This window comes from Chrysochloris asiatica, unplaced genomic scaffold (assembly GCF_000296735.1).
Source record: "Chrysochloris asiatica unplaced genomic scaffold, ChrAsi1.0 scaffold00097, whole genome shotgun sequence".
NCBI classification, from domain to species: Eukaryota; Metazoa; Chordata; class Mammalia; order Afrosoricida; family Chrysochloridae; genus Chrysochloris; species Chrysochloris asiatica.
Window position 1 is genome coordinate 10,970,419 of NW_006408615.1, and position 26,179 is coordinate 10,996,597.

The 26,179-nt window shown below is 51.3% G+C and overlaps 1 protein-coding gene across 1 annotated transcript; it reads left to right on the forward strand.

Moving 5' to 3' along the window:
• The first annotated feature begins 562 nt into the window (after positions 1-562).
• On the forward strand, positions 563-25,935 carry RANGAP1 (Ran GTPase activating protein 1). The gene is made up of 15 exons (XM_006866876.1): positions 563-707; positions 6,854-6,981; positions 10,250-10,309; positions 11,414-11,593; positions 12,846-12,980; positions 18,439-18,597; positions 19,112-19,225; positions 20,136-20,235; positions 20,350-20,431; positions 21,254-21,428; positions 23,182-23,301; positions 23,470-23,572; positions 24,166-24,254; positions 24,446-24,567; positions 25,866-25,935. The coding sequence occupies exons 1-15, from the start codon at positions 596-598 to the stop codon at positions 25,933-25,935; spliced, it is 1,749 nt and encodes a 582-aa protein (XP_006866938.1). The 5' UTR covers positions 563-595.
• Positions 25,936-26,179: the final 244 nt, after the last annotated feature.

Below are 26,179 nucleotides of genomic sequence, written 5' to 3' on the forward strand. Positions count from 1 at the left end.
CTTTTTCCCGGCAGCTCTGCCCCTGGCCTATTTGTGATGTCGGCTGCTGTGATGTAAGTGCGCTGGTCTCCTAGGATCCACTGGGGGCTGCCCAGTCTCCTAGCTAAGGTTGAGACCCTGCATGTCGTGGGCCTACCCTTGTGGCCAACCCCCAGAGTCATGCCAGTGTGGGAAGGGGTATGTTCTCTGGGATGGATGACCTGGATCCCATAGCCATCTGTGTCCTGTTTGAGGAGTGGGACCCTCAAACAGAGGGCAGCCAAGATGATCAGGCAGGTGTGTGCTTAGCAGCCATTGGACTGGTACTGTGCTGCTGTCCTCTGGGGACAGAGCACATGGCTTTGCTTGGTGGCCACCACTGGCCAGCTGAGCAGAGGAGGACTTGTAGGGAGATGGCAACTCTTCAGAAGTTCGAGTGTGACTGTGTCTTTGCTACCTCCTTCACTTTTCGAGAAAGATGACTGATCTCATGCTGATTTCTTTTCGCCCGGGGTGTAACTCGGGTCTCTGATGCTCTTTCCTCTCCCTTCAACCAGCAGCCTTAGGAGACTCCCCAGTCTGCAGGTCTCCAAGGGAGCCCACCAGCGTGGCCAGCATGGCCTCCGAGGACATTGCCAAGCTGGCAGAAACACTGGCCAAAACCCAAGTGGCCGGGGGACAGCTGAGTTTCAAGGGCAAGAGCCTCAAACTCAACACTGCAGAAGATGGTAAGTTGCCTGTGCAGTCTGGGAGGGTGTCTGCGTGAGGGAGCTGACTGACCGACACTCTTCCAGCACCATTATCCCCATCACTTGTCCCAGTGGCACTCTGAGGTGTGTGTCTTGGTCCATCCTAAGGATGATCTGCTTGGAACATGAGCGGGCTTCCCTGTCTGTCCCCATGCTGGCATTGGACATTCTTGATAGTGACTGCTCAGGCTGGTAGACAGGAAGGGCCCCTTAGCTCTCAAGGGAGGTGGTGGTAATTCGGGACCCGGCTACGGCAGCCCCAAATTTTGCTCCTGACTTCTGAGTTCAGGTCCAGTGCTCTTCCCTCCCTCCTGGTGCCCTCCTCAGAGCTGAGGCACTCACAGAATGCATTCAAACAAGTCCAGGTCTCAGGGTCAGGGGGAAGGCTGGAGGACTCGAACTGCAGAGGATTAGGGACCCCAACACAGATTTTGTCTTTCTATTCCTGGCCAAGGCTGCTGGCGCTGACCAACCTGGAAGTGAAGGCGTCCACGTCAGTGTTTGGGAGGTCCCTCGAGGCTCTGGTTCAACCAGGGAGCCTGGCCTGGGGTTGCCCAGGTGGGAGTGCTCAGGTTACTGGGTACATGGGGCCTGAACATGTACCGAGGCTTCGGACTTGGATCCTCAAGTCTTCCATGGTGCAGTGTGGGGTGATTGTTGTGGAAATGCTGTTGCAGGTGAAGGAGAGACTTAAGTAGCTGAAGGTCACATTGTTGGTAAGTAGCAAAGTCAGGATTTCCTCAGGTCCAGCCAAGCCCAGCCCCCATTTCTGTGAAGTGACAAATCTCAGCTCAGTGAATAAGGACTTGTTTTTAGATCACATTTCATGAGTATTTATGAGGGGGCTTCAAAAAGTTTGTGGAAAAATGGAATTTTGAGAAGACAGTGGGATTTTTCAACAGACATTTTGAAGTCCCACAGTGCCCTGCAAAGAGTATCTCAGTGTATCTTCACAAAAGTCCCTGAGGTAGATTGGGAAACAGACTCAGGGAGATAAAAGGACTTGTCAGAGGGAACAGCTGTAAGTCGGGGAGCTAGGATTCGAACTGAAGTTTGTCTGGCTCTAAAGTCATGCTAGTGACTTCTTCACTTCATCAGCATGGGCTTCTGAAGGTAGCTCCTTTCGTGGGCTCCCAGGGATGCCCAGTAACAGCCCCAGCCTCTAACAAGCTGGAGGAAGAATGAGGTACCTCCCAAGAGGCCTGAGCAGAGGGCTGTGAGAATGAGGGTGGGGAGTGGAAGGGTCTGCAAGTCTTTGTAGGGGAGGTGCTGTTTGAACTGTGTTTGAAGGAGGAGTTGAGAAGACACTCACCAGGCAAGGATAACAGAGTTATGACACAGGACATCCAGTTCCTGGAAATGCCCTCTAAGCTGGGAAGGAGCTGAGCTGACGATGGGTGGGTGAGCGCCACCATGAGGCCGACGCTGAGGTTGCTGCTTTCCTTTCCCCTCCTAAGTCACTAAGTCACCTGGTGTGGTGCTGCAGGATAAGCACTGAACTGACAACCACAGCGTTGGCAGTTCAAACTCACCAGCCATTCCTTGGAAACTCTCCACAGAGCTACTGTGAGTCAGTACAGACTCCTTGGCACTTAAGAACAATTAAGTGACTGAAGGACCAAAGAAAAACTTCCTTGTTTCTGAGGCAGACTAAGGACACCCAGGCTTTGTTAGTCTATGAGGTGGTGCAGGGCGAGAGGAGAAATCCCTGCCAGACAGCCTCTTGACACTTGGGTTTTGGGGGTAATGGGGGCCCATCCCTAACCTGTTCCATGAGTCATCTATCAATTATGCACCATTCCATTTGGGTTGAAAACCAGATGAAAGAGGCAAGCCCGTCTATGAACATCCCCCTCCCTGCTCGCCCCACTTGGCTGCCTGTCCTTCCAGGCTGGGGCTGTGCTGTGTTTCCCCAAGACTGAGGTTGAGAAAAGCACAGGACTTTGGGATCTGAGTGAAGTCAACGCCTCAGGGCTCTGCCTAGCCACTCGCTGACACCTGGCCTATGAGGACCACACGAATGCCCATGAGCAGCCAGATGCTCTCCTTATTCACCTGACAGTCCCTGACCTGTAGATGGGGTCTCCCTAGGGCCACAAGGCACCCCGCCCCAGCTCTTGTCCTGGGCAACTAGGACCCTGGGGGTGCAGTCCCAGAGTGATCCCCAGGAGATTGTGACCTGGGGCTGGGGAGCTGGGGGGCTTGTGAAGTCCATGGGGATCACAGGAACAGGGGCTTGGGGAGGAGGAGGACGTAGGCTCAGTTCTGGAAAACTAATCTGAAGTCAGGCTCTGCCATTTTCCCAGAACTCCTGGGCAGAGTCGCTTTATTCCTTGAAATCTTGGGGTGGGGTATGCCTACCCAACATTCCTTGTCATGAACTAAATGTCAGTTTATTAGCTGTGTGCCTTTGGTGGGCACTCACTCACCCTCTGTGTCTCAGTTTGTTGTTGTCTTTAAGTGCCATTGAGTCAGTTCCAACTCACAGCAGCCTTGTTTAGGCTTTCCAAGGAGTGGCTGGGTGGGTTTGACCCATTGACCTTGAGGTTCAAATTGACCTCGTGGTCCAGTGCATTATCCTGCAGCGCTACACCAGGACTCAATTTACTCATCTGTGAAATAGACATGTTAGAAGTTTCCTTAGTAGATGGAAGTGGAGAATGTGTGCATTAGTACTGTTGTTGTTGTTAAGTGGTGTTGAGTTGGTTTTGACCCATAGCGACCCTGTATAGGATTTCTAAGGAGTAGCTGGTGAGCTTGAACCACCAACCTTGCGGTTCAAACAACTTACACTACGAGGGGGTTTCAGAAAGTTTGTGGAGGAAATTCCGTGATCTTTTCATTCCATTTTTCCATGAACTTTTTTTTTTTTTTAATGTTTTATTGTGAATTATGTGATAATTTACATGGGAGAACATTAGTTTTACATTCATCCTATCGTATATCGTTACAATGCTATGGTTACAATCCCTTCCATGCATCATCTCCCAACCAAAGGGTATACTACAAGCCTGCCCCCGGGTCATCAGCACACAGCCCCTCTCCCTCTCTGTGTCTAAAGTCCTCAGCTGCTCCATCTCTCCACGTCGTCTCTGCCTCCATCTCAGGCATCACTGCTTCTCTGGATAGGGTCCCACTCTCTGCTCTTCTCCCTTGATGGTCCCAGGGACCTCTGCTCCTAGACTGCAAAGTTAATCCCTCCCTTCCTTGCTATAAAACATCTACCTTTACATTTCCAACCCTCACAGTCAGTCCTGATAACAATTACTCACTATTGTATCATAAGAGTCCTATCCCCGTCTCCTTTCATCAGCTCCGCCCAGACAGATTGGATACTACTCAGTGGAGATTCTACCTTCCTCTGCGCCCTCTGGATCTAGGTTCCCTCTTTAAAGCTTGTAAGCCAGTCACTTCTTGCCTTTGTAGCCTACCCACCCACCCACCTCCCATTTTGAGTAGCCAGTGTCCAAGTTGCCCATCCCTGTCCTCTCCAAGTGTTTTCCATGAACTTTTTGAAGCCTCCTTGTATAAGGAAAGTATTTTCTCAACTGTAAAAATGTCCTCTTTGGCATTAGGAGTGTTATATGCCCATGTCTGGGGGATGGAGTTATGAGCAAAGGCTGAGCTTGTCCTTTCCTTGATGGAGCTCCTGGCTCATGCGGACAATGGGTGTTAGTAAGTCCTGCAGGGTGATACAGCGATGGTGGGAACACGCACACGCACCACTGTGACCCTGGCACAGGCTCCAGGGACTGTTAGGCCTGGATAGGGAGGTCGGGCAAGGGTTTCTGAGGAAGTAGTGATGCTACACAGCTCGGATAACGCCACACAAACAGTGAGTGAGGGCCCGTCCCAGGCAGAGAGCAGCGGGTGTGAAGCCCCCAACCCCACTTTTTATAGTCAGTCCCTTGGTTATAGTCAGTCCCTTGGTGGTGGTGGCTGTGTGCTGTGGAGTTGGTTCCAACTCATAGTGACCCTGTACAGGGTTTCCGAAGCTGTAAATCTTTACAGGAGCAGAACGCCTCATCATTCTCCCGCAGAGCAACTGGTACTTTCGAACTACTGACCTTGCAGTTCACAGCTCGATTGGTAACCACTACGCTACCAGAGCTCCTTACAGTCAGTCCCTTACAGTCTGCAATTTGCAGCCTTTCTCAGGGCCCTTTTGTGGTCCTCACTGTGATCAAGTTCACGCTGTTATCTCCTCAGCACAGGTCCATGTACCGTCACCCCTACTCCTTCTGCCAGCCAGACGGAATTTCGCTGGTGTTTTTGTTTTGTTTTGCTTTTTACAGTTTTTATTGTGAATTATGTGATAGTTTACATGGGAGAACATTACCTTTACATTCATTGTATCATATATCATTTCGTTGTCATGATTACAATCCCCTCTGTGCATCATCAGCCAACCAAAGGGTATACCTGCAAGCCTGTGGTCATCAGCACACAGCCCCTCGCCCTCTCTGAGTCTTAGAATCTCCAGGTGCGCCATCTCCACATCATCCAGATGAAATTTTGCTTTATTTCATGAGATTTCAATGTGTTCTTTGTTCAAATTGTAAAGGTAACAATACTTTTTCATTTTAAAAAAACAGAAAAGATGAAAGAAGAAAACCTATGTCCTTGTTATCATACGTCATACATTCCGTACATCATCCTCGGGATGTGACTTGTTTGCATGGATTTCCTTGTAGACTTTTTTTTCCCATCATTCCTAAACAGCTGTGTTTTTTTCTCTCATTCCTAAACTTAGTCCTGGTGTGGCACTAGATCATAAGATTGATTTGATCCACAAGTTTGGCAGTTCAAACTCACCAGCCGGTCCTGGGAAATCCTATACAGGTCACTATAAGTGAGAACTGACTTGACAGCACTTAACAACAAAAACAATATAGTGGGGTCCTTGTGTAGCACTGTAGGATAAGCACTGGGCTGCTAACCACAAGGTCGGCGGTTCAAACCCACCAGCTGCTCTCAAAAACCCTATCTAAGATTGCTGTGAGTCCGAACCAACTTGATGGCAATTAACAACAAGAAACATTGCTGAATTCCTTTGTTTTCTTTTTGTTTATTAAGAATTGGGTTCACATTTCAGATCCTTTAACAGCTGATACCTTGAGAGCATTGTGCTGCACTCTAGAGAGAGGTGCAGCATCCGCCCACAGCCCCACCACCTCAAGATAATGACTTCAACGCTTGCTTTCCTCCCCAGAAATACAGACATGCTGCTGTAACTGCAAAACCACTAGTGGTTGGTTTCACCAAATTTACATTTATGTTCTCACAGTTTAGGGGCAGTAAGTTCTAATCCAGGGCAGTGCCCTCTCATAGTGACCCTGTGTAGGGTTTCCGATGGACTTTGCAGTCCAGCGCATTAACCCACGGTGCTACACCAGGACTCCTAGAGGAAGACATTCTCTATCCACTCTGGGGGAAGGACCTTGTCTTGTTTCAGCTTCTTCCCTGGTCCTTAAAGACTCAGGGATCCGTCTTCCCCATGTCTGCATGTCTCTCTCTGCCTGACCATCTTGATGTATGTCTCAAGACACACCCTACACTGAAATGGTCTCATTAGCATAGTAAAACCCTATTCCTGAATGGAGTTACATCCACAAGTGTACATACCCAAACCAAACTCTCTGGGGACATGTAGTGACCCTGTAGGACAGTAGACTGCCCCATAGGGTTTCCAAGGCTGTAAATCTTTTCAGAAGCAGACTGCCACATCATTGTCCTGGCCACAAGCTGGTTCAGTGGTTTTGGATTTTCCAGCATAATAGTAAAGTAGTACAGTAATGAATGAAAGTCATTTAACAGGAAGACCATTGTGTGAGTTGATCGCTTCTTGACCCAGTGAGTTCCCGCCCTCCACACATACCACCCACTCAGTTCCAAGCATCCAGTTGCCCCCTCTCACTTGGTCCCAAGCCTTTTACTAACCCCACATGTGACCCTAACTCCTTCTAGAGAAGCTGTCTGTAATGGGTGGCCTGTCTGAGTTTCCTTTGTGAGCCAGGACACCAGCTGTTGGAGTCTGCCATAAATAAGGTGATTGCTGAGCTCTCTCCTGCCTGGATGGTCTTTGATTCCAAAAGTCTAACGATCTGTTTTTCGGTTCTGGCCAGCTAAAGATGTGATTAAAGAAATTGAAGACTTTGATGGCTTAGAGGCCCTGCGTCTGGAGGGCAACACGGTGGGAGTGGAAGCGGCCAGGGTCATCGCCAAGGCCTTGGAGAAGAAATCCGAGTTGAAGGTGAGATTTGGCAGGACCAGCAAACCCACCTGTGTCCAGCCTGCCCTATGGTCGTCACCTCGTGCAGCTTCTCCGCCCCATAGCCAGGGCCCCTTGGGTCCTCTGGGAAGCAGACACTGAGTTGGGGTTGAGAGGAAGAGGTTTGTGGGCAACAGCTGTGAGAGGGAAAGGAGGAAGAACCAAACTGGGCCAGGAGAGCCTTCAGATCACACGATAATACCTGCAGGACTTCTGGGAGGAGGCAGTTTTAACAGACTCAGCCTGCCTTGTTCAGGGGGCCTCCACGAAAAAAATGGCCAGTCCCTAGCCCCCCTGCCACGCTCAGGACAATGGCCTCAGTGCAAGCAGATTCCACTGTGGGTAGAAAGTGCTGCAGCTGAGGGCCACCAGCTCACCACTCTGTTCTGCAAGATTAGAGCCCAGGGGTGCCCTCTGGCTGACACAAAGGGTGACTCCGAGTCCTCTCCCTGCACATCCCAAAGTGCATGTCCACACGTCCTGGGGTGGATGTCGCTGTCAGCCCTGGATGCGCAGGGTGGATTAGCAGATGAACATGTCTGTAGAGGCAGGAGATGAGAGGACCTGCTCCCCGGATTGCACACACTGTTCTTATAAGGGATGGAGCTAGGCTTGTGCTGGGCTCTCCTGCATGTGTCGTTTCATCGTGAGGGAGACATGTCGAGGGAATGGGGCTCGGGACCATGACACAAGGAAATGACCGAGCCACATTGACACACCAGGTCCAGTGATCACTCCATGGGTCCACTGAACAGGATGGAAACTGAATTTGTCCTGGGAAAGACCTTCCCTGTGGACCTGGAAAGAAACCTGGTTTAGGATGTTTAGGGAATGGTCCTCCCTGTCTGTTGCCTTAAGAAGGTCAGGGTCAGGTCCAAGGCCTAGGCAGTGACTGCTGCTCCCCTGGCCTGAGCCTGTCCTTTCCCTGAGCAGAAGCTAAGGGGCTGCTTGTTACTGCTGTTGTTGTTGGGTGTCATCGAGTCAGTGCGATCCTGCGTACAACAGACCAAAACACTGCCTGGTCCTGAGCCAGGCTCACAATCGCTGCCATGTTTGAGCCCATTATTGCTGCCCTGTGTCAGTCCATCTCATGGCTGCTCCTCCTCCTGTTCGCTGGACCTCCACTTCTCCGAGCATGAGGTCCTCCAGGGACTGGCTTGGAGGTGTGCTGAGGCTTAAAGTCTTATTTCAAAGTTAGTGGGATGGTATGAGGTCTGGGGCTGCCTAGGTCTGGGTTCTAGTCTAGATTGGAAGCCAGGGTTGTACTCCGGAACCAACTGCTTCCCAAGCATGCCGACCTGACCCTCTGTTCATCAGAACTGGGGTCAGGCTGCTTCGGAATGAGATTTCATGTCTGCTGTAAGGGACACACTCAGACCTGGCATAGACAGAGCCCACTGATCTCCTCCAAGTGTAAGGAGCCTTCAGCCAAGGCTCCGGGGAGTCAGAGTGGTTTGCTTTATAGAAAAACACATTCTCGTGTGAAACGAATACATAATGCTGAATTTACTTAATGTTAGGGGCTAGGTCTTTAGAGGAAAGTTGGGTGAATCCATCATTCCCAAAGTTGACCCTCGGAGGTTTTCTACTGGGGTGGGCAGAGCAAACCAAGTGGAAGGTAGGGCTGTGTGCCAGTAGGTCACATATAAATGGCCAGTGTGGCACATGGTCCTGCCATGCGGCCACCATCTTTGTGACATTATTTAACCTTATATTTTCTTGCTTAATGAAAGTGAAGAAGACTTAAAAATACTTAGTGTTGAATGAAGATCATTGTAAAGAAAACAAAAATCCTCAGCATTGGACCACTAAACAACATCCAGATAAATGGAGAAAAGATTGAAGTTGTCAAGGACTTCATTCTTCTTGGATCAACTATCAACACTCGTGAAGGAACAGTCAAGAAATCAGATGACGTATTGCATTGGGCAAATTGCACAAACCTCTTTAAAGTGTTGAGGATCAAAGATGTCAGTTCGAAGACTAGAGTACGCCGGATCCAAGCCATGGTATTTTCAGTAACCTTATATGCATGTGAAAGTCGGACAGTGAATAAGAAAGACCATAGAAGAATTATTGCATTTGAGTTATGGTGCTGGAGGAGAATACTGAAAATACCATGGACTGCCGAAAGAACAAACAAATCTATGTTGGAAGAAGTCCGACCAGAGGCTCCTTGGAAGCCAGGATGGCCAGATTTCTTCTCTCATACTATGGATATATTATCAGGAAGGACCAGTCCCTGGAGGAGGCTATCATGTTTGGTAAAGTAGAGGGTCAGAGCAGAAGAGGAAGACACCCAACTAGGTGGACTGGCAAAATGGTGGCAGTAACAGGCTCAGGTATAGCAACAATTGTGAGGTTGGTACAGGACTGGGCAGTTTTTTGTTCTGTTGTTCATAGGGTTGCTGTGAGTCAGTATCGACTCAATGGCACCTAACAACAAAAACAAGAATATTTTCTTTATACCAGCTTACTTTGACATCAGTTATGTTGTTAAGTGCCATCGAGTCAATTCCCACCCATTGCAACCCTGTATAGGGTTTCCGAGGAGCAGCTGGTGAGCTTTGAACCGCTGACCTTGCAGTTCAAACAGCTTTGCAGTCTGGTGCATTAACCCACAACGCCACACCAGGAAATCATTAAAGGCCAGTATAATGTGGCACTGTGGGCTAATAATCACTTTGTGTAAATGGAAAACCTGTATCTCTTAACATAAATGCAATGTAACAAAAAGAAAACAGTGTTACTAAATTCTAGTTTGGCACTGCTGGGGGCATCTGGGCCTGCTCTGGAGACAGGCCTGCTCCCTATTGAAAAAAGCAGAGGAGAAAGAAGTGGAGTGTAGGCTGGAGCTGCCAGCCCTAAATAGGCTTTCTTCTGGAGGGGGCCAGATGTTGAAAGAAACTTGAAGACGGGCCATAGCTCGTGGCTACTGAGAAGGGGTACTGGACCAGGATTCTGGTCTCCTGGGCTCAGTTCAGCTACTGCCCTGCTGTGAGGCCTGAGTTACATCTCTCTCCTCTGAATCAACTTTCTCTCCTGGGAAAAGAGAGGGTTGCTCTGATTGGGGGTGAAGGTGGGGTTCCAGGCTGAAGTCCTTAATGACTCACAGGCTTAGGGGTCTCGACTTGAGGACAGGCCTCCAGGTCTCAGCATTGCTGGGTCCAGCGTTTGCTAAGAAGTCTCAAGACCACGAGGGTCACCTCTGAGAACCCTCACCCACTCTTCTTTCCTCTTCCTCCCAAAGCGATGCCACTGGAGCGACATGTTCACGGGGAGACTGAGGTCCGAGATCCCACCCGCCCTGGTAAGTGCTGCCACCCCATCCCCAGGCTGACAGGGAGAGGTTTGGGACTGGCCCCTCCAGGTTTCTCTCACACCTTGTCCTTTCTGGAGCCTAAGATAAGCCCCCTGAGCAGTTGAAGAGCCACTGGGCAGGGAGCCAGGGCCAAGGTGGGAGCAAGTCCAGCCAAGACCAGGGGTCCCTCGGGCCACTCTCGAGCTGCATGCTGTCACTCAGTACTCCTTCTGTCTGCAGTCCCCTTCCCTGTACCCTGTGGTTCTTCTTCCCTGACGGCCACCCACAATTTCTCTGGCCCTTTCCCTGTCTCCAGACAACTATTTCCCTTGGCTGCTCATCATGGGAGGCTTCCCTTGGCCTTTGTGTTCCGGCTCCCAGCTCCGCTGTGGTAGTGTGTGCTGCAGTCAGCCTGTGGCTTTCCTGGCTCAGGGCAGTGGGTAGGGCTCAAATCAGCAGCCCCGTCAGTATGTCTCCCAGCACCAGCTAGCCCACGGTGGCCTCCATGGTGCGGGTTCGCAGTCACTGGTGTGCTGGGTGATTCTCCTGCCTCAGTCTCCCCTCTTCTGCCCCCACCACGAACCTTCTGAGTGAGCCGCTGCCCAGGGGTCCAGCAGGTGTCTGGGAGAGCTCTAGTACCTTTCCCCTAAGTCTGCTCTCACGCCATGTGTCTGGTCACCCCCAGAAGCTGGAGGCCTTGGTGGTGCCTCCTCTCCTCCCCCTGCATCTGCAGGATCTACTCCCCCAGGGGCCAGTGTGCTCTCCCACCCACCCACCTCCCATGGGCCATGGGCAGCCTGACTGAACTCAAATACTGCCTCCTCCAGAAGCCTAGAAGCCCTGGTGTCACAGGGATTAAGTGTTCAGCTGCCAGCTAGAAGGTTGGTGGTTCAAACCCACCAGCTGCTCTGAGGAAGAAAGATGTGGCAGTCTGCTTCTGTAAAGATGGCCTCTTGAACGGCAGTTCACAGGGTGGGTCTGCGTCAGAATTGACTTGACGACAGTGGGTGTACAGGACACATTTCCTGAGTGTGGCCCATGCAGGCATTGGGCTGGCACAGGAATACTGCCTGCTGGGTGTCTGTGTTCTTCATGAGGCCCTTCTGTGTCCAGACATCCCTTGGGGAGGGACTCATCACTGCCGGGGCCCAGCTGGTGGAGCTGGACCTGAGTGACAACGCCTTCGGACCTGATGGTGTGCGAGGCTTCGAGGGCCTGCTCAAGAGCTCGGCCTGCTTCACTCTTCGAGAGCTCAAGCTCAACAACTGTGGCATGGGCATCGGCGGAGGCAAGGTGGGTCCCCAGCTCCTTTTCACCTGTCTGAAGTGTGTGTTCAGCACCTCAGTCAGGCCCTCACCACCTCCTACCTAGGAGGGCTGCCTGTCATTTCTCCCTCAAAGACAGCAGCCTGTGGCTATTGGAAGAGGAGATGAAGTCTCTGAGGGTGGCGTTGCCAAGCAACCATCCCTGGATCTTGTGTTACCTAGGCAACACGGAGGCCGAGCTGCTGCCATGCTCTGACCTGCTGACTCTGCGGCATATAGGATTGGGGCCCCCAGAACTGCTGGGCTCTCAGAACATCTGGTGGAGCCCAGGGTAAGGCCTGGCCCAGTGTTCTGAGCTTTCCCTGTGCTCTGCCAGTGTGGCCGCCTGGTTAATGGAGAGGCAGCCTGCTCCTTAGGCCACCAGCTCTGATCCTTCACCTCAAGGTCATTATGACTCCTGCCCTAGTCGGCACCCCTCTCTCCCTACTATCCATACCCCAGTTTGACCCCTACTTAGTAAAAGGGAGAAAAGTGTTAAAGACACAAAGGCCAACAGCAATAGGAAACATCTTTGAAGATGGGTTGTATGCACTAGCTTAACTTGCCCATCCACATTGAAAGGTGGGTTGTCCTGTCTCAGTCAGTGTGGGCTTACAAAGGCCCACAGATCACATTGCTCATGTTATCAGGTCAGTGGGGGTGGGATTTGAACCATCATCTGTAAGGCTGGCTCCAGATCAGCAGGAATAATCCAGGAGATGTGCTTGGCAACATCTGTATCACAGGCCAAAGAGCCTTCCAGGGCCCATCCGGCCAGTCCTGTCCCAGGACATGAGAGGTGGGCTGGGCAAGGGGCCTGCACTGTCAGAGATGCTGATCTGGCTGGGCAACGTGGCCACAGCAGCACAAAACACAGGTGCAGCCCAGGCTGGGGTGTTCTGGGGAAGCCCGAACCTCATGCCTATGAAATGTGTCAGCTTCCACAGGAGGACGGCAGGGTTTCCTGTCTACATTGAGGAAACTGAGGCACAAAGAGCTTCCCTGGGCATTAAAGTAGTAGGTGTGAACTGTTGGATGCTGTGCACATGTGAGGCATGACCACTGTGCTTTCGAGCACCTTTGGGTCTCTGTACCCATCACCAGTGATGGCGTGGGATGTGGAAGACGGTTCAGAGGCCGCAGCAGTTCCTTTGGAGCCAACACCCTCCTGCCCACAGGCTGGGCTCTGCCTTGTCCCCACAGACCCTGCCCACAGGCTGGGCCCTGTCTTGTCCCTACAGATCCTGGCAGCCGCCCTGACTGAGTGTCATTGCAAGTCCAGTGCCCAAGGGAAACCGCTGGCCCTGAAGGTATTTGTGGCTGGCAGGAACCGTCTGGAGAATGATGGAGCCACTGCCTTGGCAGAAGCTTTTGGGGTGAGTGGTTCTGTGACTACCTCTGACCACTGTGGTCAGAAACCGGCTGAGCTCTGACTTCAGTCCTGCTGGGGAAATCCAGTGTGCACTTCACCAAGACGCCAGGGGGTCTATTCACCTTGGATTCCTTCACCCTCTGAACCGATTAGCCCAGCCCTCGTGTTAGTGCATGTCTGCGCTTGTGTGAGTCCCTGTTGCTCCTGCTGATGCATTGAGGGGTCTTCCCAGCTGAATCCAGGCGCAGTGGCACCAGAGCAGTGGACACACAGTCACCATATAGCCCTGGTGACCTCTGATGGTAGCCCTGGTGCCAAAACTGAACCTCCAGCCATCCCTCTCACAGCATACTTTCTGTTGGGCTCCATAATCCAGTGCAGTGGCCACACAGAACTTGGACACCATATTCACAGTTCTAAGGAAGTTCAGGGTCAGAAATGCTCAGGGCACAGTTGTCCCCACCAGCTGCTGATAAATGCCCACAGGACACACCACTCCACCACCAGACGCAGCCTGAGAGGACTGGGCCCGAGCTCTGTGGGTCAGTGTAAGTGTCCGGAGGCACCCCACTCTACAAGCAGACTTCCTTCCCAGAGTCACTCAGCTTGACTTGCTCTGTGGCCTGGGAAGTCCATGTGCTGTTGTTTCCTGCTCCGGTTCTTGGTTCTGCTGCTGCCGCTGCTCCAGTTCACAGCTTTCTGCCCCTGGGTTGAGGAGGTCCCGATATCCGGGTCCAGAGACCACACTTCACTCCTAGCTCTTCTTAGATGGTAATGAGATTCCTCCTCTTGCTTCTAAGATGGCTTCTGTTAAACCCATGCTAGGTTTCAGGTTGTATAATTACAGTGGACCCTGCTGACATCCACAGCTGAATGATGTCATCCTGTCAGTGTCTTCTCCCCTCTTACGTAGACCCAGCAGAAAGTAGACCATGACTACAAGAGATACTAGGAAATTCACCACGCTGCATCTAGAGATGAAACGGATCAGACATGGCCTTGATGAAGCCAGGGTGGGGTTGAGGCTCAACAAGCACTGGGGTCCTCGTCTCCTGCTTCTCTGCTTCTCCAACCCAGAATATATCTCTGTCCCTGGTGGTGAGCCCACGAGAGGCCACCCCACAGGGCTGAGACTTTGGAGCTTGTCTGTGTCTCTTTTCTCAGATATGCAGGGGACCACCTGATGCTTCACCTGCCCCCTGAGGCTGCAGGCCCTGTCTGCCCCCTCTGAGACAGGTCCCCAACAGCCGCTGTGCAGCCACCAGGATTTTAAGAGACCAGGACTTCACTACAGCCCTGTCCTCATGGTGCTGGGGACGGAGTTACGTGGAGCTTGGACTGAACCTTTGTAACATGTATTCTGAGGGTGGGGCTCTTCAGCTCAGGGTTTGTGAGGTCCCCAGGACGTCTGTAAATCTCGGTGGGAAATTGTGCTGTTAATCACTATCGCAGCTGAAATTCACTACAGTGAAAACCAGGAGAACCCGACTTGATGAGACTGCCTTGTTTCTCCAGGTCTCAAGTACCGCACCCTTGACAGGAAATGTCTCAACTGCTTTTCTACCTGCATTTTCCTCCACTAACAGGTTTCTGGCTTTCACAGGCTTGACTGTCTAACCTTTGAGTGTGTGTGTAGACAGTAAACCTTAGCAGCAGTAGACATTTCTGACTTGCTCACCAATAGAAAGCACAGAGGTTGTCATTATAGTCCTTGCATATATATTGTTTGTTCTTAAGTGCTATTGAAGCGGTTCTGACTCATAGAGACCCTCTGCCCAACAGAAGGGAAGACTGCCCAGTCCTGCGTCATCCTAACAATCTTTAGACTTGAGGCCCATTGCTGTTGCAGTTGTGCTGATCCATCTCAGTGGGGGTCTCCACTGACCCTCTGCATTACCAAGCATGATGTCCCTCCTGATAAGATGTCAAGAGTATGAGATGGTGTCCTAAAGAGCATTCTGGCTGTACTTCTCCCAGCACAGATTTTGGGCATTTCATGGTTCTTTTAATACTCGTCTCGAACACTGTAACTCAAATGCATTAATTCTTCTACAGATTTCCTTATTCTTTGTCCAATTTTCACATGCATGTAATACTGTTTGAAATAAGCATGGGTTAGGTCAGATGCACCTTAAACACTTAAAGAAGTCTTGTGCAGCAGATTCCTTTTCTTTACATTGAGGTACAAACCATACTGTGAAGGCTGTGGTCTTTGATCTTGATCAGTATTTTAAGTCCTCTTCACTTTCAACACGCAAAGTTGTATCATCTGCATTACATATTGCAGGTTATTAATGAGTGTTCCTCCAATCCAAATGCCACATTCTTCTTCATATAATCCAGCTTCTCAGATGATTTGCTCAGCATACAGGTTGAATCAGCATGATAAAAGAATACAGCGCTGGCACACCTTTCCTGATTTTAAATCACTCAGTGTCCTCTAGTCTAACAACCACCTCTTCGTCTATATACAGGTTCCTCATGAGCACATTGAAATGTTCTGCAATGCCCATTCTTCACAGTGTTATCCACACAGTTGAAAGCCTTTGCATAGTCAGTAAAACAAGGTAAACATCTTTTGGGTTTTCGCTGCTTTCAGCCAAAATCCATCTGATGCAATGTTATTCCTCATTCCATGTTCTCATCTGAATCCAGCTTGGGCCTCTGGCAAATTCCTGCCGATGTTCAGCTGCAGCCATTTTAATAAAATTACCTTCAGCAGAATTTTACTGGCATGTGATATTAATGATAATTGTTTGATGGTTTCCACATTCCATTTGTGTCACCTCCCTCTGGAATGGGCACAAATATGGATCTTTTCCAATCAGTTACCCAAATTTCTTGGCATAGATGAGTGAGTGTCTCCAGTGCTGCCTCAGTTTATTGAAAGATTTCCATTTGTACTCCGTCAATTCCCACAGCCTCATTCTGTCCTAATGCAGTTTGGACTTCCTCCTTCAGTGTCATTGATCATGTGCTATTTCTTGAAATGGTTGAATACTGACCATTTATTTTTGGTACAAAGATTCTCTATATTCTTTCCATCTTCTTTTGATGCTTTCTGCATCGTTCTGTATCATCGTCGTTATGTTCGGCTCTTCTCACTTCTATCTACTTTAGCATCTCTACACTGGAGAGCAAGTTTCAGAGTTTCTTCTGACATGTATTTTGGTCTTTTCTTTCTTTATTGTCTTCTTAATGACCTTTTGCTTTCTTTCTATATGATGTTCTTGATGTCATCCCACAACTCTTCTGATCTTTGGTCATTAGTGTCTTGTGCATCATTTTTGAGATGATCTCTAAATTCAGGTAGGATATGTTCAAGGTGGAAAAGCTCCATATCATCATCCAGGAAGACTGTAGAAGAATTCATGCCTTTGAGTTGTGGTGTTGGAGAATATTGAAAGTGCCAAGGGCTGCCAAAAGAATAAACAGATCTGTGTTGGAAGAAGTACAGCCAGAGTGCTCCTAGGAGGCCAAGATAGACAAACTTCATCTCTCATATTTTGGACATACTGCCAGGAGGGACCAGTCACTGGAGAAGGATATCCTGTTTGGTAAGGTGGAGGGTCAGAGAAAAAGAGGAAGACCCCCCAGCAAGATGGAATGGCCAAGTGGCAGCATCAACGGACTCAAGCATGGCAACAGTAGTGAGGTTGGCCCAGGATCGGGCAGTGTTTCGTTCTGCTATGCGTAGGGTCGCTATGGGTCGGTACTGACTCAATGGCACCTAACAACTACAACAATTACCACAGATGTAGTCAATTTGATTTCTGTGTGTTCCACCTGGTGATGTCCATGTGTATAACGTTGTTTTAAAAAGATAGAGTAAGTCATTGGTCTTGCAAAATTCTACCATGGGATCTCCAGCATCATTTCTATCACCAAGGCCATATTTTCCAACTATTGATTCCTTTGTTTCCAACCTTCACATTCTAATCACCAGTAATTATCAATACATCTTGATTTAATGTTTATCAGTTTCAAATTAAAGAAATTGGTAGCTTTCTTCAGTTTCATTACTGGCTTTAATGGTTGGTGTGTAAATTTGAATAGTGGCATTAACTGACCTCACTTGTTGTTGTTAGGTGCCATGGAGTCGGTACTGACTCATAGTGACCCTATGCACAACAGAACGAAACACTGCCTGTTCCTGGGCCAACCTCACAATTGTTGCCAAGCTTGAGCCCATTGATACTGCCACTTTGCCAATCCATCTTACTGGAGGTCTTCCTTTTTTTCTCTGACCCTCCACCGTACCTAACATGATATCCTTCTCCAGCGACGGGTCCCTTCTGACAATATGTACAAAGTATGAGAGATGAAGTTTGGCCATCTTGGCCTCCTAGCAGCACTCTGGCTGTACTTTTTCCAAAATGGATCCATTGGTTCTTTTGGCAGCCCATGGCACTTTTCAATATTCTTGAACACCATAACTCAAAAGCATTAATTCTTCTACCGTCTTCCTTATTCACTGTCCAGCTTTCGCATGCATATCAGGTTACTGAAAATACCATGGCTTGGGTCAGGCGCACCTTAGTCTTCAGGTATATGGATATTACCTTATCACGGACAGTGTAATATCCACTTCAAGACAGATCTTGATGCGTTCTTTAAGGATGAATGCAGTGCCATTCCTCTTCAATTTGACATTCCCAGCATTGTAAACCATGTGATTGTCTGTCTGGTTCAAAATGGCCATTTCAGCTCACTAATAACCTAGGATATCGATCTTTGTGCTTTCCATTTCATTTTTGAAAACTTCCAGTTTTTCTAAATTAATACTTAGTACATTCCATGTTTCAATTCTTGGTGGCTGATTAGTTATTTCTTTTCATTTTGAATTGTGCCCCATCAATAAATGAAGGTCCTGAAAGCTTTACTCCATTCATGTCATGACAGCCAACTCTGCTCTGAGGAGGCAGCTCTTCTTCCCCAGTTGTATTTTGAGGCCTCCCAACCTGAGGGCTCGTCTTCCAGCACTCTCTCTGATAACATCCTGGTGTTTTTCGTAATGTTTTCACCTTCCAGCACTCTAACAGCGTTTATGTTCCTTACAACCTAACAATTGCAGTCAGTCATGAAACACCCCTAGACGTGTTACTTAGTGCAGGAAGTGTTGCTGTCACACGCATTATGGTTTGAATATTTTGATAACTGTCCTCCAGTTTAGGTGACTTGCTTTTGTAATCCTGCATAGTTTTGAACTTGAAGATGTTAATATCACGTTGTGGGCTTCTCTAGAGCGCCTGACATAGATGCCCTACCATGTCACGGTCCTTAGCTGACTACCTGTTTGGGGGGACCCCACACACTGTCTTGGGGCCACAGGGACTACAAAGGCCCTGCCTGTGCTTAGTTCCCATTTTGTGCAGAGTAAACCCCTGCAAGCTGATGCTGTCTGCCCTCCTGCCTCCTGGGACTCGTCCCCACACAGCTCATGGCTCTCTCCACCCTCGCAGATCATCGGGACTCTGGAGGAAGTCCACATGCCGCAGAACGGGATCAATCACCCCGGTGTCATGGCCCTGGCCCAGGCTTTCGCCATCAACCCTCTGCTGCGGGTCATCAACCTCAATGACAACACCTTCACGGAGAAGGGGGCCGTGGCCATGGCTGAGGTGAGGCAGCACCTGGGCGGGCTGGGTGTGGCTGCTACCTGTGCAGGTGTGCAGAGCCTGGTGGGCAGGTGGCTGCTCCCCTGTCCTTGTCTGGCATCACCACAGTCCAGCTGGACTGTGTCAGAATAGCATGGTCATCATAGCTGTTGGCACTGCCTTCTTCCTGAGCTGGGCCCGGCTCCTGTGGTTCTGCCCGTTGACGCTGCTTTGAGTCTCGGGCTGCATGGCCCCATCTGTGTCTCCTTTATTCATTTGGCATCAGTTGGTTGAGGCCTCTTAAGTGATAGGAAGCCATGAGCAGGATGTGAGAGGGTCACATGGCCTCAAGAAGGGGGTTCTGGCTGTCAGGGGTGCTGGCTGGTGGCTGGAAGGCCAACAAGGAAGCGGTGAGCAGGGCTGAGGTGCCAAGGAACCACATACAGAAGAGGCAGGGTGTGGGGATGGTTGGGTATGATCTGGCTGGGCCCCCCTTGGGCCTTGCGCCTCACCCTGAACCCTCACTTCCTCTCTGCAGACCCTGAAGACCCTGCGGCAGGTGGAGGTGATCAACTTTGGGGACTGCCTGGTGCGCTCCAAGGGTGCCGTGGCCATTGCAGGCGCTGTCCGGGGGGGCCTCCCCAAGCTGAAGGTACCTAGAACTGTTCTCTCCAGGCACCAGGAGTCCCCCCCATGTGCTGGAGTCGGGGCGGGGGGTCTCATGTGTAAAGGCAGATGGACCTGGGCTCACCGCCCAGTTCTTCTACCTCCTGGTTCGGCTTCTGGACAAGTCTCTGCCCATCTGAGCCCAACTTCCTGCATGAGATCATGAGGTTCGGTCTAAACAGATTTCACCGTCTTCTGGGCAATGCCAGAAGCCTTGATGCATTAGGCTGCTGGCCGTAATGTCAGCAATTCAGCCACCAGCTGTTCCAAGGGAAGAAAATGAGGCAGTTTGCTTCCCTAGAGAGTTAGTCCCAGAAACCCTAAGCAGTTCTACTCTCTCTTGTTGGTTTCTGTGAGTCATAATTGACTTAACAGCAGTGGGTTGGGTTTGGGTTTGGATGATACAAGAGGACCCCTGGTGGCAGTGTGGTTAAGTGCTCAGTTTATAACTAAAAGGTCAGGAGTTTGAGCTCACCAGTCACCCTGTGAAGAAAGGTGTGACTGCTTTGGAACCCTGAGTCCCCATGAGTCAGAGTCCACAAGACGACAGTTTGAGTTTGGGGCGGTGCTTATAGTGAGCCTGCTGCCAGCTGAAAGGTTGGGAGATTGTGCTGATGCAGAGGCACCTTGGTCTGCTGCAGAAAAGTCACCTCCTGATAATCCTGTGGAGCACACGCTTCTGCTGACACACGTGGGTGGGGTCGCCATGGGTCTGACCAGCGTGCTGACAACTGGGTTTGAAACACGTTTGGTACCTGGCATGTTGTTGGCTGATTTGTGGTAGTAGTAGTAATGGTATTCCCACCCCCTTGGCCCGGGAAACTGAAGCTTATGCTAAGGCCTGGTCACCTGGCCAAGGTTTCTGACTCCCACCACCCCTTCCTCTTTATCTTTAGGAGCTGAACTTGTCGTTCTGTGAAATCAAGAGAGATGCTGCTCTGGCTGTTGCCAAGGCCATGGGGGACAAGACTGAGCTGGAGAAACTGGACCTCAATGGTAGTCATGGCAGGGGTGGCCTGGAGCAGGCCTTGGTGCTGGTAGGGGGCACCAGCCCATCCCCACGACTGGCCCTGGGTCCCATCCTGACACTCGGTTCCCTCCCATGAGCAGGCAATGCCCTGGGAGAAGGCTGTGAGCAAGTTCAGGAAGTTCTGGAAGGCTTCAGCATGGCCAAGGTGCTGGCGTCCCTCAGGTATGGCTCAGACTGTGCCTTCATCTGATTCTTATACTTGTCTGTAAACGTCCCCTGAGCCTTTGATGTGTGCCAGGTGCTCTGGTAGGTTCCTGCCCTCCCAGAGCTCTCTGCTGGAGTGGGTGGGCTCACAGTCCTCTGCAGGGCACCTGTGGTCTGATCTGAAACAGGTCTGGTCAGACACGCTGTGACAGAGACGGTGGTGGTGGGTGGCAAGCAGGCTTTCAAAGGGCTGGCACTCAAGATGGCTTTTAAAATCAGCCTGTTTCAGTCCTGCTGACGGGAATGATCCAGTAGAAAGGAAGAGATTCTGGGAGAGAGTGGAGGTCCACACATAGGGATGGGATGAGCAGAGGGGATTCTGTTCAGTCCTCAATCTTTTTCCTGAGGCCCCGCTAATCACCATGTTGGCTTTGTCTGATTGTTTCATGTAGCTGTGTCTAGGTACCAGGCCCTGAGCTGCCTTTGGGGGTGGGGATTAATGGGGAATGACACTTCAGGAGCTACCCATAGCTTCCCTGTGCTCAGTCCTGGTGGGATTCCTTACAGCCCCTGGGCCCCAGCTGAGAAGCAAGCCTTCCTTTTCTCTGTTCCCAGTGAGCTGAGGGCTCGCTCTCTTGGGACAGGGACAAGATGATGATTCTTGTCTGTAGCCAGGCTTCTCTGAGGACTAGATCATGAATGGTGGCTCTCCAACCCCCCTCCATGGGAGCATGGACTACCCCCACCCCCACCCAGGCCCCCTCCTATCTGGCTGGGCTCACACTGGGCCTTTAAGCCACTAGGCCCAGAAGGTGTGCTTTAGCCAACTCCATTCTGCAGTGATGATGAGGGGGAGGATGATGAGGACGAGGAGGAGGAAGGGGAGGAGGACGAGGAGGAGGAAGAAGAAGATGAGGAGGAAGAAGAGGATGAGGACGAAGAAGAACCACAGGTGCACGGGCAAGGAGAGGAGCCGAGCACACCCTCAAGGAAGATTCTAGACTCGAATATTGGCGTGAGTTTCTCACTGTTTGCCAGGATCAGAGCCTTAATTCCCTGAATACCAAACCCTGAGATGTCTTGTTGTGTGTTGGGGGGGATGGGGGCAGGGGGAGATGGGGAAGAGTGAGGTGTGGAATTCACCGAATAAGTGCATAAAATCAACTTTTATGATTTACAAACTCCTGTAAGTGGGGAGGAATGTGCGTGGCAGCTGCTTTCCACTGGAGCAAAGTGTGGCAGACAGTCTGATTTCATAAAGATGATTTCCTTGGACCCCCTCCCCTCCGGCCAGTATGTCCCTGTCCTGTAGCGTCACTACAACACAGAGTCTGCTTGATGGGATGGCTGTGGGCTGTGTTCTATGAGTTCACAGGAGCCATGGTGGTGCAGTGGTTAAAATACTTGGCTGCTAACTGCAAGGTCAGTGATTCGAACACACCAGCTGCTCCTCAGGAGAAAAGATCTGGTGACCTGTTTGTGTAACGTTGTATCCTAGGAAACCATCTGTCCTGCCGTGTCACCGTGAGTCAGAAGTAACAAAGGAAAGTACCTCATATAGTTCTATTTTACCTATATTTGTATACCCCAATATGTTGTTGTTAAGTGCTGTCGAGTCGATTCCGACCCATAGCGACCCTGTATAGGGGTTTTTAAGGAGCAGCTGGTAAGCTTGAACCACCAACCTTGCAGTTCAAACAACTTTGCAGTCGATGCATTAGCTCACAGTGCCACACCAGAGCTCTTTACTCCAATATTGTTGTTGTCAAGTGCCATCGAGTCGGTTCCAACTCACAGCGACCCTGTAATAGGGTTTCCGAGGCTGTAAATCTTTATGGGAGCAGAAAGCCTCATCTTTCTCCCATGGAGCAGCTGGTAGTCTCGAACTGCTGACCTTAAGGTTCGCAGCCTGATTCATAGCCACTACGCTACTAGAGCTCCTTTATAGTTACTTATAAATTTAGACTACTTAATAAGTTACAGTAATGCTACCAATATTATGTAGACTATAAAACATTCTTAAATACGTACTTTTAAAAGAATTTGTTGTGGTTAAGTCAGCTCCGACTCATAGCGACCCTCTATAGGGTTTCCATGGAGCAGCTGGTGGGTTTGAACTGCCTGTGGGTGGGTTTGAACAGTCCAGTGCTGATCCTACAGCTCCACGCCATGAGTCCTAAAGGCATCAGGGTAGGGAAACTGAAGTAAATGGCAGTTCTGATAAAGGTTATCCCACCTACCACATGATTACCTTGCCTCCCTGTGGGGAAAGCCCCCTCTGTGGGGGCAATGGAAGGACACTGGGCAGCCCTTGCCCAGGTTCCCGCATCCCTGTTCCCTCACAAGTCCTGTTGTAAAGCTCCAGGAGGACTGTGGGTTGGACTGAGGACTCCCCACCTCACGGTGCATTTGCCTCATTCCCACTTTACGGAAGCAGTTAAGCGAACGGCTAGGCAGTCCTGCTCTAGCGTTGTTCTCTGGGCACTGCTGGTGCTGGCTGGTACTGCTTACCCATGTGCCCCAGGTGCCCCGTCATTTCTGGGGGTTGCACGTCCGTGAGATCCTCTTGGCAGTGCCCAGCTCGTTGAATCCCAGGGAGGGCCAGCACCTGTGCCCCTCCTCCTGGGGAGTGGGGTCAGAATTCTGGACTTGGCATCAAACCTGAGAACTGAGGCGCAGGGTTCTGTGGGTAGGGCTGGGCAGAGTTTGGGAGGAACCTAGGGTTTGGTGCTCCAGAGCACCCCCATGCCATGCTGCCTGTTTCTCAGGAACCAGCTCCTGTGCTGTCCTCCCCACTCCCTCCGGACGTCTCTACCTTCCTCGCTTTCCCCTCTCCAGAGAAGCTGCTGCGTCTGGGACCCAAGAGTTCCGTGTTGATAGCCCAGCAGGTAACAGCCTGGCCAAGCCCACTGCTGCCTTCTGAGAGTGCTGAGAAAGGGGGCAAGTTGTGGGAGAGGGGCTGAGGGGGCTGCTTTAACATAAGAACTTGTAAGTGAGCGTGGCCCCCGGGAGATTGTGCCCTCATGGCAGTCTCCATGGCTCTCTCATCCCCTCAGACCGACACGTCTGATCCTGAGAAGGTGGTCTCTGCCTTCCTGAAGGTGTCTTCGGTGTTCAAGGATGACACCACCGTTAGGACTGCGGTGCAGGACGCAGTAGGTAATGTGGGCGGGCAGGGCCCAGAGGGCTTGGTGCTTCTCCCGGGGAATGTCGCCTGGTTCCCGTCATCCTGTGCTTTGGCGCTAGTGTGCAGACCACTGCCTGGAGAGAGCAGAGGGTCATGTCTGAAGGTCCCATGGATAGAGACCTGAAGAGTTCCTCTGGCAGAGGTGGAGAGCTGAACCTCCATCCCCACCTCTGTACACGTGGGCACCTTGGTCACTTTAATGGGAGGTCCCCATGTGGAGGATGCTGCCTCTTTCACAAGACCTCCCTGGATCTTGTTTCCACTTCCACCATGTCCTGTGGTGGGCAGACGCTGTGGGAAGTGTGGCTGGTCCAGATGAGAGTCTGCAGGTCTACCTGGCATCCTACCTCCATGGGTTTTTGTGGAAAGAAGTTGCCAGAATTGTTTTTCTGGAACAGCCTAGGACACAAACAAGTGCCCCTGGCCAGGCCTTCAGCCCCCATCCTGCAAAGCATCTGAAACTCCCCAGTGGGGGCTGCCTCAACTTCCCCTTCACCCCTGCAGGGCCTGGTGGGTACAGTGAACCCGTGTCTGTAACTCACCTCCCTCTGGGCACTTCTTACAGATGCTTTAATGAAGAAGGCCTTCAGCTCATCCTCCTTCAACTCCAACGCCTTCCTCACCAGGCTCCTCATTCACATGGGTCTGCTCAAGGTGAGGCTGGAAGGAACAGGGACCCAGAGAGAGGAACCAGAGCTGCTCCCTCCTCACTGCCTCCCCACCCACAACCTCAAGTTCTGTCACCCACACTTAGTCCCTGGGGCACTCTGACTCAGCTTGACCTCGGCGGAGGGCGCTGTTGCAGGTGGTCACTCCTAGAGCCTTCTGCTTTGCTCTCCCTTCAGAGTGAAGACAAGATCAAGGCCATTGCCAACTTGTATGGCCCCCTGATGGCTCTGAACCACGTGGTGCAACAGGACTACTTCCCCAAGACCCTTGCTCCCCTCCTGCTGGCCTTCATGACAAAGTGAGTGTGCCCGTGTCGGTGTCACTGGCTGGCCCTGTCAAGCAGAGCCCCTCCAGCCAGCCTTAGACTTCGGAGAGACTGCTGGATCATGAAGTGCCTGCTGAGTCTCACCTACCCCCGGAGTCTCCCCTTTGCCCAGTTGGGGGCGTAGGGCTCACAATCCCCACTGTCCAGATAAGGAAGCCAGCCCCCACGTCGGTTAAGGAGCTTTACATGGTGGAACACTAGTAAGAGGCCAGGTCCGTGTCTAGGCCCAGGTGTGAGGGTGTTGATCTGAGTTCTGCATTCATTGTGCCCTCTGGGAGCGCTCTGTCCCCTATGTCCTCCCTGAGCCATGTGTGACCTTCAGATGACCTGATGCCTCAGGTATTGGGTAAGATTGGCCCCCTTCCGCACTTTGATGGCACACAACGTGAGTGGACTTGGGGCCATGAGTGGAGGCTGCGGGGAGAGCAGGGCCCAGCTGATGCCAGTCTCCTCTTTCCCTGTCACATCCACGTGTTCACTGCACACTCCCTAGCAACTGACAGGCCTTTAAAGGTACAGCTGACTGACATGTTCCTCTGCCAGAGCCCTTACCTCATGCGAGACCCACCTTCCCCAAGTCTGTGCCAATGGAGGGTGATCCTGCCTCAGCCTCCGGCTTAGCCCACGCTGCTTAGGCCCCTACCCGCCACCCACTGACAGAGCCTCTGTCACCTTCTCCCGCAGCATGTCAGGAAGCCTTGTCTTCGCTGCTCTCTGTGCAGCTGGTCTTCTCCCATTCCCCGTGGAGTGGTTATCTCCTTCCCCCTCAGGTGACTAGGTGTGTGGTGACATGCATCAGCCCTCAGCTCCTGGTTGGCTGCTGGGGGTGCCAAGCCTGCTCGGGACCAGGCTGTGTCCATGGGGCAGCAGTCACAGGTGCCCTCAGTGCTGGTCCCTGCCCCACCCCACTCCCCACTCACAGTCAGCTGACAACCTCCATGTACCAAGGCGCTCGTGGGGCCTGAGTGACTACTGAAGGCTCCTGGGTCCTGTGCCAGCTGGAGGGGTCGTTGGAGAGGCTGTCTGGCAGGAAGGAAAAGCTCAGGGTCCCACCTGGTGACCTGTGTCCTGGCCCCAGCTCTCAGAGACTCCTGTTCCCCACACACACATACATGGATGGACTGCTATCTCCAGAGCAGTCATTGTAGAATTAGGAAATGGAGTTGGGCACCGTTCAGGCCTCAAAACCAGGCCCCACTTCACAGTCAGGGTCCACACCCGGCTGGAGTCTGAGCCCTGGGGTCCCCTCACTGATCCCTTTCTCCCTGCAGGCCCAATGGCGCCCTGGAAGCCTGCTCCTTTGCCCGCCACAACCTGCTGCAGACGCTGTACAAGGTCTAGACGCAGAGCCAATCTTTCCTGTCCCTGGGTCTGGACAAACAACAGCTCAGCCCCTTCCTCAGACAGGACTCCGGCTAGAGGCGAAGAGGGTCTCTGTCTCGTGTGTCTGTTGTCCCCGAATGTGCTGTGTGGGTGCTTGGGTGGTGTGTGCTTCCTGTCGGGGTTGGGGTTTTTTATGTCTCCCTGCTGGACTGGCCCTGCTCCCACCTCAGAGGAGCTGCCCTCAGGGGCAAGGGCAAGACTT